General features: G+C 30.6%; 1 protein-coding gene across 1 annotated transcript; it reads right to left on the reverse strand.

Annotated features, from left to right (window-relative positions):
• Positions 1–10,045: 10,045 nt before the first annotated feature.
• LOC123922631 (transcriptional regulator SUPERMAN-like) lies at positions 10,046–10,849 on the reverse strand. The gene has a single exon (XM_045975329.1). The coding sequence runs from the start codon at positions 10,793–10,795 to the stop codon at positions 10,046–10,048; it is 750 nt and encodes a 249-aa protein (XP_045831285.1). The 5' UTR covers positions 10,796–10,849.
• Positions 10,850–11,515: the final 666 nt, after the last annotated feature.

Consider the following 11,515-nt stretch of genomic DNA (forward strand, 5'->3'; position numbering starts at 1 on the left):
TCACTTGATGTCAACACAAATGACAAATTAGAGCCATATCATTTATCTCTTTGTCACTTGTTCTTGCTATTTAAGTACAAAGATTGAGAGGAATAATATAATTGACTCATCAAGTCAAACTGATTTAGTCAAACTAAACTAATATATTGAAGTGATATTATTAACTAAACACTTAATTTGTTTGCAATAATATTCCTTCCAAGAAATTAAAGTCCATCCACACTAAAATAAAATACTAACAAGAACTTAGTGCCAAGAAGAGTCTACATGATTTGTACTATTACTAAGAGATTTGTTTGTACACACAATCACTGAATATTTTATATATGAAACACCAAGTTCTGAAAACTATTTTGAGAACTCACACGTGTGAACGATCTAAGCAAATTTTTTTGTTTCTTTCGTTGGATTGGATGGACCTGCTTTCCCTACCTTCCATTTAGATTTTTTAGAGTTAACCATGAACAAAGTTTTCAAAGAATTACTTTTTTTTTCTCGTTAACAAAATTAACAAGACAAAAAAATTACTTTTAAAAAGGAATTAATACTAAAGAATTTGTGCATTGATATTGTTATAATACACTCCCAAAATTAACATATTAAATTTTCTACAAAATCACTTTTTTTTTTTTTTTGTATCAAATAATCACTTGTTAGTTTATTATACATATTTCCTATATTATATAGTATTAAAAAATTGCATCACGTGCATGTAAGTGCATCTACCTTGGTTTGAAAGAATTGCAAAATAATAAAGAGATCCATCCAAAATTACTCTGTTTGGAACGTTGTATAGCAGCTTATTTGAGTACTAGTGTTTCTATCTAGGAAAGAGGGAAGAAGAATAAGCTTGTGAAGTGTCATTTATCAAAAGTTTCTATCACAACAAATGAGTAGATTAATTATAGGATGAAATGTCTGTTAAGTTGTTTTCAATGACAAATAGCTCCTAGTATATAGACATGTACACACGTGCTAGGTACCTTCTATTGTCAGATTAACCTCTAGTTTCTGATCAAGTACTCTCATGATCTGAAATGCATTAAACTTCTTCACATTCTTCATGTAATAAATATACTAAAAGAGTTGTCATATTGCTAAAAACATACTAGTACTGTATATGAATATCTAACAATAAATCTATTAGGACATTCTGAATATTTGATCTCTCATGTTGGATTTCGAATTCGGATGGTTTACGACTAATCCTGCATTTGTGAAGTCGACACATCAGTAATCGTTGAATAAAGATCATACAATCTAAATATCTTTGTATTATTTAAACTGTTTGATCTCAATCAAATGATTATTAATATATTAATTGGGTGAAGGCGGGGGAGACTGTCAACTATAAACAATTTTGAATTCTTCGCTTTCAAAATTAGAGTTATATCGATGATTTATTAGGTTGCACTTGCATAGTTTTTGGGTTGAGAGATAGGCAACATAATCCTCTTCTATTGAAATCAAATATAAGAGGATCCCGTAAGGTAGTTCAGCCGGTGGTCTATTCTAGGGTAATTGTTGGAGGGAGTTGTAATTCCAAATTTTCAACTTCTCAATTTTGTTGTTTGTAGATGAAGTTACAATTACCATATCATAAAACTCGTACCTAATTGTGAGGGAATCAGAGTTCGAACATCAATCATAACGTTCGATCTAACAATTTTGACATTTTTTGTCAGTTGAATTAGGACTTGTGAATATATATATATATATATATATATATATATATATATATATATATATATATATATATATATATATATATGGGGGCTGCTAACTTAGACCCAGTTGGGTCTAAATTAGCAAAGTGCACCTTTTCAATTGGACCAAAATACCCATTCTTTTTAATTAATTAACCAAATTACCATCAATGGACGCGGATCCAGTGTCGCGCGCGTACCGCAGGACCACGGTTACAGGCCGTTGATTTCCATCAGACAGCCAAGATCTGATCTCATCAAGACTGTCTGATCAATCAGACATCCCAGATCATCCGAATCCATCAGATTCCAGCGCGTGCACCACACTGGATTACACCCTGGAGAGAAGAATCTACTTTTTAAAAGCAGGACACGTGTCGCTGTCTGATTGGCTGGGCGTGATTTTTTTCCATTTAATACTTTGAACTCAATTATTTCGTTGTAAATTAATTTTTTATTTTTTTTTTATACCAAAATTCATAATTTTTTTTTCTCTACAAATAGAGACTTGGTTCGTTTGATTTGGACACAGAAAAAAAAACCCAATTTTTCACTACCTTAATCTCATTTTCCACTACCTTACATCAACTCACTGAAACCATTCTACCAGGAAAATGGTTTCAGATTACAACTCTCTGAAACCATTGTACCAGATAAATGGTTTCAGAAGCAAACACAATTAATAAATTATTCACTGAAACCATTCTACCAGTAAAATAATTTCAGAGTACAACTATGTGCAACCATTCTACAAGCTAAATGGTTTCAGAAGCAAATAACTAATAATCAACTTACTGAAACCATTCTACCAGCAAAATGGTTTCAGATTACAACTCTCTGAAACCATTGTACCAGATAAATGGTTTCAGAAGCAAACACAATTAATAAATTACTCATTGAAACCATTCTACCAGTAAAATGGTTTCAGAATACAACTATGTGCAACCATTCTACCAGTAAAATGGTTTCAGAAGCAAACATTAGTTTTTAATTACCGTTTTATCTCATTTAATTAACTAAAAATAGTTTCAGGTCTCCAAAAATTTCATAAAATATACCAAAAGTTCCAGAATATTATCTACTATTTTCCTGGTATAATGGTTTCAGTGAGTTGGTTGAGTGGTGCGTGTTAAATTACAACACACAAGTAACGTATTTAGTAGACAAAAAATGAGATTAAGGTAGTGAAAAATTGCATTTTTTTTTCGGTGTCCAAATCAAACGAACCAAGTCTCTATTTGTAGAAAAAAAAATTATGAATTTTGGTATAAAAAAAAAAAAAAAATTAATTTACAACGAAATAATTGAGTTCAAAGTATTAAATGAACAAAAATCACGTCCAGCCAACCATTGTGTGACACGTGTCCTACTTTTAAAAAGCAAATTTTTCTCTCTCCAGGGTGTAATCCAGTGTGGCGCACGCGCTGGAATCTGATGGATCAGAATGATCTGGGCTGTCGGATTGATCAGACAGTCTTGATGAGATCAGATATTGGCTGTCTGATGGAAATCAACGGTCTGTAACCATGGTCCTTCGGTACGCGCGCGACACTGGATCCGCGTCTATTAATGGGTATTTTGGTTAATTAATTAAAAAGAATGGGTATTTTGGTCCAATTGAAAAGGTGCACCTTGCTAACTTAGACCTAACTAGGGTCTAAGTTAGATGAAGTTACAATTAGAGGTGGGAATAGGCTAGGCCGAGCTAGGCTTTGCCAAGCCTGGGCCTGGCCTGTCAAAAAATCTAAGGCCTGAGCCTGGCCTGTGGCCTATCATAGGCCTAATTTTTAGGCCTGAGCCTGGTCTTTTGAAAGCCTGATGTGGCCCGTTGGCCTGTTTAAAAGCCTATTTCATATGAACATATTTAAATAAATAATTATATTTTTTTTAAATATACTTATGAACGAATAAACCAATGTTCCTTTTGATATTTAACATGATATTTTAGAAATTTTGACTATATATGTCATCATATTTTAATTCTAGTTTATAATAATACATTTATATATGTTAAAAACGAATGTAGATTAATAAATTTAAACTACTTAAAAAGTTAATAGATTTATAATTTAACCAAAGTACAAATTTTAATATATAAATTATAATCTTAGTAAAAATATCATTCATATTAAGTTAAATAGGCCGGCCTAATAGGCCTCAAAGGCTTTTTTAATGGCCTGCGGCCTGGCCTTTTTAGCTAAATAGGCTTATAAAAAAGCCTTGGCCTGCTCTATTTAAAGAAATAGGCTGGCCTGGCATGAGCCTGTGTAGGCTGGGCCTTAAGGCCCGGTAGGCCGGCCTGGCCTGTTCCCACCTCTAGTTACAATTACCATATCATAAAACTCGTACCTAATTGTGAGGGAATCAGAGTTCGAACATCAATCATAACGTTCGATCTAACAATTTTGACATTTTTTGTCAGTTGAATTAGGACTTGTGAATATATATATATATATATATATATATATATATATATATATATATATATATATATATATATATATATATATATATATATATATATATATATATATATGGGGGCTGCTAACTTAGACCCAGTTGGGTCTAAATTAGCAAAGTGCACCTTTTCAATTGGACCAAAATACCCATTCTTTTTAATTAATTAACCAAATTACCATCAATGGACGCGGATCCAGTGTCGCGCGCGTACCGCAGGACCATGGTAACAGGCCGTTGATTTCCATCAGACAGCCAAGCTCTGATCTCATCAAGACTGTCTGATCAATCAGACAGCCCAGATCATCCGAATCCATCAGATTCCAGCGAGTGCACCACACTGGATTACACCCTGGAGAGAGAAGAATCTACTTTTTAAAAGCAGGACACGTGTCGCTGTCTGATTGGCTGGGCGTGATTTTTTTCCATTTAATACTTTGAACTCAATTATTTCGTTGTAAATTAATTTTTTATTTTTATACCAAAATTCATAATTTTTTTTTCTCTACAAATAGAGACTTGGTTCATTTGATTTGGACACAGAAAAAAAAACCCAATTTTTCACTACCTTAATCTCATTTTTCACTATCTTACATCAACTCACTGAAACCATTCTACCAGGAAAATGATTTCAGAGTACAAATCTCTGAAACCATTCTACCAGCTAAATGGTTTCAGAAGCAAATAACTAAGAATCAACTTACTGAAACCATTCTACCAGCAAAATGGTTTCAGAAGCAAACACAATTAATAAATTACTCACTGAAACCATTCTACCAGTAAAATAGTTTCAGAGTACAACTATGTGCAACCATTCTACAAGCTAAATGGTTTCAGAAGCAAATAACTAATAATCAACTTACTGAAACCATTCTACCAGCAAAATGGTTTCAGATTACAACTCTCTGAAACCATTGTACCAGATAAATGGTTTCAGAAGCAAACACAATTAATAAATTACTCATTGAAACCATTTCTACCAGTAAAATGGTTTCAGAAGCAAACATTAGTTTTTAATTACCGTTTTATCTCATTTAATTAACTAAAAATAGTTTCAGGTCTCCAAAAATTTCATAAAATATACCAAAAGTTCCAGAATATTATCTACTATTTTCCTGGTATAATGGTTTCAGTGAGTTGGTTGAGTGGTGCGTGTTAAATTACAACACACAAGTAACGTATTTAGTAGACAAAAAATGAGATTAAGGTAGTGAAAAATTGCATTTTTTTTTCGGTGTCCAAATCAAACGAACCAAGTCTCTATTTGTAGAAAAAAAAAATTATGAATTTTGGTATAAAAATAAAAAAATAAAAAATTAATTTACAACGAAATAATTGAGTTCAAAGTATTAAATGAACAAAAATCACGTCCAGCCAACCATTGTGTGACACGTGTCCTACTTTTAAAAAGCAAATTTTTCTCTCTCCAGGTTGTAATCCAGTGTGGCGCACGCGCTGGAATCTGATGGATCAGGATGATCTGGGCTGTCTGATTGATCAGACAGTCTTGATGAGATCAGATCTTGGCTGTCTGATGGAAATCAACGGTCTGTAACCATGGTCCTTCGGTACGCGCGCGACACTGGACCCGCGTCTATTAATGGGTATTTTGGTTAATTAATTAAAAAGAATGGGTATTTTGGTCCAATTGAAAAGGTGCACCTTGCTAACTTAGACCTAACTAGGGTCTAAGTTAGAAAACCCCTATATATATATATATATATATTTTTTACTTAAGGACTTGTGAATATTTAATAATTTATTTACGTGTAATAGTAATTTACTTTACCTCTTTGATATCCAACATTTAATGAGATGCATAAAGTTAGATGCTTCCTCGCAACCAAAGTAACTAAGCCTCCTCCTCCCCCCACATTCTCTATACCAATCAATTTCCTGTTACTATGTGAAAACATATAGAAACAAATGAATCAAATATAAGTACATCCTAAAAATAGAAAAATTATTGTGAAAGTTTACCTGAATTCCCCTCATATACTCCAATGCATCCATCTACTATCTACCACTATAGCATTCTATCTACATTGTAAACAACATAAAACAAGTCAAATTGTGATATTTCATCAATTAAATTACTTTCCTTACATTGAAAAATCAAAGGGTGTGATGTCACCTTATATTATGGAGGAACGGTCTATGTCACAATATTATGTACATTAAGGTGGCTATCACTGTTTTTATTTTGCTTTACTATAAGAATAACAATCTTGGGATTCGAAACATAAGGAAAAATTTGAACATTTTTAGGTTCCTAGGTGGTTGGTTTTTTAAGTGTAACAGCTATGAATAATGTTAATGTAATATATTTCCTTTCCAAGACTAAAAACAAAATGACGCGTTTAATTTACAATAGGCTAATTGATGTGATGTTTTTTTGTCATTTCTCTTTCTTTGTCAAATAATATATTAACTCATTGTACTGTATTTTTTTTGCCTATAATAATATTCAATTTAATTTGATTCCTTGTGGTTAGTTGGGTTTTGGATGTGTTAGGAGGAAATGTTTTGTAGAAACTCAAGGGTTTGGAATTTATTAAGGATGAAATGAGGTGAATATATAGGTGAAACTATACATGAAGTGTTTGATAAAATTACCGTGATTTTATGAAACTCTAAAATCAGTAAAATGTAGGTTTTTTTAGAATTAGTGTGATTTATCTTGATGTTCACTTCACTATTAATTGATAACTATGCACTAGCGAATTTGATCATATATTCTCTCTCTGGTCCTTTTTATAAGGAATACTTTGGGAAAAAAAAATTAGTCATTTTTATAAGAAATTTTGACCAATTTTCAAATATTTTAAATGTGTAATTTCATTATGCCCTTATTCATTATGAGAGATAATATTAAAATTAAGTAAGTTAGTTGAATCAAAAACAATTAAATAAAAGTATAATATGGAATAAGTTTAAAGTTATAGGAGTATTAAATGAAAATAACTATTTACAATATGTTTTCTTGGTCTGTGTGATTTTTTCAAAGTGCGATCAAAGTCCGAAAATGGATTTTGTTTTTCGAGTCTCCAACAATGAATTTGGATCTTTTCATATTATAATTTAACATGAAGAGGTTATGACCATGATTTCTTCTTTAAAACTTCTTAGAACAATTTTAATGCAAGAAATTAAGAACACTGAATACGTGATTTCATACTTGTCGCATATTGGATAAGTACACTTGACTCCAATGAGATAAATTAAATTATTAACAGCCTTTGCAACACAAAAAGTTATACAGTGATAAGGGTTGAGACATACATACACAAAGGATGGTTCGGTAGTTGAAAGTGGAAATAAGGGAGTTAAAGGAATCATCATTTGTGTGTATACCTTTTCTCTTATTTTCTTTGTGTATAAGATGAGAGACATACACAAAAGATTGTTTGGTCGAGAATTCAAACTTCACCCTAACATAAAATGATTAACAATGCAAACATTTTTGTTATATCAATTTTAGAATATAATTAAAATTATAAACCCACTTGGGTTGGTTTGGTCATATTGACTTGAGACTTGAGAGTGTGCTCCTCCTTAAGGTTTCAGTCTTTCAGATTCGATTATTTTTTGTGTCAATTTAAGTGAGTTGATTAAGCTTCTTCAAAAAAAAATTATATAATTTTAATAAATATTTTATAATAACGTATAATGTAGATATATGATTTTAATAAACTATCTCCATCCTAAGTTACTTTGTCAATTTCATAGAAATTAAAAAATATGATTAATTTTGTTTTTTTTTTTTAATGACAAATATAATATAAAAAATACACAAAATTTTTGTACAAGATAGTCCTAACTGCCCCCGACGCTTCAGCCCCTCTCAAAAAGTTGCATAATTCTATTAATTAGATAGGTGACATGAACTCGTTCCCTGACTACTTAGAAATATGGTACCGGATAGACCACCCAAATATTTTATGATAAAGAGAAATTACACGATTTAGTTATAAATTTACTTTTTATTAATGTATGGAAAGGGGAAATTAAAATAAGGAAAATGTTAAAGTGGTCCCAACCTTCAAATTAATAGTATTAATAAAAAAAATATTTTAAAACTTACGTATTTAATATTTTAAAAATGTAAAAAATTAACTTTGTATCATCAATTTTTATCATTGATTTTCATTTTGAACATGCTTAACAAATGTCTGAAGGACAATGCATGGCCCTTAAAATAATTAAAAAAAATAATTAGTAAAAAATATAAATGTTTTATTAATATTATAAAAAAAAAAACCTATAAAAGGAGACAAATAACTTAAGCTAGAATGACATGTATTATATGGAACATGCATTGCTACGATACCGGTACCCGATAGGGGTATCGGTACGGAGTACGACATTTAAAAAAAACTAACGTATGTGTATAAACATAAATTAAAGTACGGGTATGTATTCGGTACTGTACATACCTGAAATACTCGTACATCATAGTATGGAACAGAGAGATATTTCATAAAATATCAACGTATATATTAATATGGTGAATTTTATTTTATATTTTACAATTAATATTTTATAAGTTTGTTAAGTATAATAGAATTAGTTAATAGATTTATACAAAAATATTTCCCTACCTAGTTAAAGATAATCAGGTAGTAAGAAGATTATTGAATATTTTATCGAGGTTACATGTGGATGTGGCCATGTGGGGGACTTGTACTGTTAGTTCTGTGGAATGTATGTAGCTGAGAAGTGACTTATAATGTCAGTTACACACTGTCGTCAGTCTCTTTCACCACTTCAATGTACCTTCCAGTTTTAACTTTACATTCTCTCATCTCTCTGCTTCCTATCTAAACTTTCAGTTTACTAGGATGCATCATCTTTTCTATCTCTAAATATAATAATAAAAAAAACATAATCATTAGACTATCTTTGGGATCACGTTGACCCAACGTGATTTCAAAGAAACTACAAAGTGCAGTTTTTGAAAAATTACGATAGACTATTGTGATTTTGACGTATCCATCATGATATTAAATATAGGCTATATTTTCACTTAATTTTTTCGAATGAAGTTGATGACCGAATTTAAGACGATTCATCACCACTAAATTTTCTTTTTTTTTTTCAAAAAAAATGAAAAATCCAAGTTTTAGTTTATTCTGGAGCTATTCCACTTGATCATTTTTTTTGCCTCACCCTTCAAAGAAACCCTAGTTCATATGTTTCATTTTCCCTTAACAAGTAATTTTTTGTTCTTGTAATTTTGCTTTCAGTTTTATATATGTTTTGGCTTCTACTTGCACTCTTATTTTATTTTTGCAATTTTTGGATCTATTTTTGGTTGTTAAGGCGGCTGTTTATATATTCTGCAGGAAAATTCCAATATGTATTGTTTCTTCTAATCCTTTCTGAACAACTTGTGCATCAGATTAATTAATCTATCATTTCAATAAAATACTAGCTTAATTCTTTATAAAAAAATATATATATATTAATTTTGAATGTAGACACTCTTCAAAGAAACCCTAAAAAATCTTTAAAAAAATTCATTAAATTGTATCTTTTCCTTTATCAATATTTTTCTTTCACTGAACTGCATTAACCTTTGCTATGCTAATATCTAAAATAAAACAGAAAAATGAAAACACACAATTCCATAATATATATGGTGAGGACAAATATTAATTATTTTAATTAACTTGCAAGGAGATATAAAATTACAATTAGTATTAAAACATTTTGAAGATAATCATTATATTCAAATGTTTACTTAGGCAAAGAAAAGGTTTTCTTACCATTTTTAATCAACCTAATTAAAAAAAAAAAAAAAGGAGCAAGGAGAAGCAACTCCATTAATTAATACAACTTCACAAATCATCACAATTTGTGTACAAAATATAATAAATAAACTACTTAATAACCTTTTGTTGTTTCCCTAACCTAAGTTCAAGATCTAAATCTTCCATTCCATGATTAACTCCAAGAACAATTTCTGTAGGTTGAAAATCCATGAACCTATGATGATCATTTGAACATGTCTTGAGAAAAACAGAAGGCAATGAAGAAATATTATTAGTCTTCAATCTCTTACAACTAATCATACCTTTTTCCTCACAAGAAATATGATGTTGCTTCTGACGCTCCCCCAGACTCCCCAACAGAATGGTCGATGATTTTTGTCCAAACATCGAAGTCAATCCCAAACCCAAAGACAAACTTGTTTCAACACAATCCTTAAAATTTTCTTCTCTTCCATTAACTATAGTTGAAATCATTCTAGAAGGTGAAAGTGATCTTCTTCTAGAACAAGGTTTAAATTGAGATGACACTTTTGCAGAAAAATAATTATTACCTAGTGATGAGTTTGTTGAAAACTTGAAATCATCATTCTTTTGAATTTCATTATGAGGGCTAAGATTTTGTTTGAGTCTAGCTCTATCTCTCCTATGGATATTCATGTGACCACCAAGAGCTTGAGCAGACCTAAACTCTCTTTTACAAAAGTTACATGAATAAAATCTTGGTGGCCATATGCTACCATTAAGTATATTCCTAGCTGCATCTTCCGCAAAAGCTTTTTCTTCCCAAGATTCTATTGGTGTTTCAACTTGTCTTCTCTTCATCCATAACCAGTATTGATTAGAGTGAAATCCCTCCATGCAAAGAAAAATATTAAATTTAGCTAAAGTTGAGAAGAGAGAATATTATTTAAGAGCAAGTATAGGACTATATGTAATGTGGAAATAAGATGTAATATATGTTTGAAAAAAGTTAGAGAGAGTGAAGTGAATTTAAATGATTTAAGGGCTGTCCTTGTCCACATTTAAATATAATCCAGCAAAGAGTCTAGGTGTTGTGGCAATAGTTCCTAAATGTGTTAAAATTACAAAAAAAGAAAGAAAAAAAAATACTTAAATGGTTTTTTCTTGTTTACATATATATGGTTTTTTCTTATTTACATATATTGATCCTAAATTTTGTCTTTTATTGGGAGGTTGAGTAGCTTAAATAGTTTGAGCTTAAAAGCTAAAATGAGTTGAAGGTTCTGGTTTCAAACTCGGACATAAGGAAAAAAATGCAAACCTAACAACTAATTATCAATATTGGTTGATTAAAAGAATAAATATGAAAAAAATTGCTTTCCAAATTGTGGATAACACCACAATTGCATTAGACTGCAATTACAGTGTGAAGTGAAATCAGTGACGATGATTGCACAAAATCACATCGGACCGCATCAACACTATAATAGACCAACAATCTCAAATATTATATTTGCTTTGTTGTGAAGATGAAAATATCTAGATCAAACTCTCAAGAAAATTATTTAGGATATTTTTACAACTTAGGAATTAATCTGAGTTATTAGAGAAAATGAC

The sequence above is a fragment of the Trifolium pratense genome, linkage group LG4 (genome assembly GCF_020283565.1).
Source record: "Trifolium pratense cultivar HEN17-A07 linkage group LG4, ARS_RC_1.1, whole genome shotgun sequence".
Classification (NCBI taxonomy): Eukaryota; Viridiplantae; Streptophyta; class Magnoliopsida; order Fabales; family Fabaceae; genus Trifolium; species Trifolium pratense.

Bases quoted from the DNA above. Each gene is read 5' to 3' on its own strand.
- LOC123922631 (XM_045975329.1), bottom strand. From the start codon at position 10,795: ATGGAGGGATTTCACTCTAATCAATACTGGTTATGGATGAAGAGAAGA.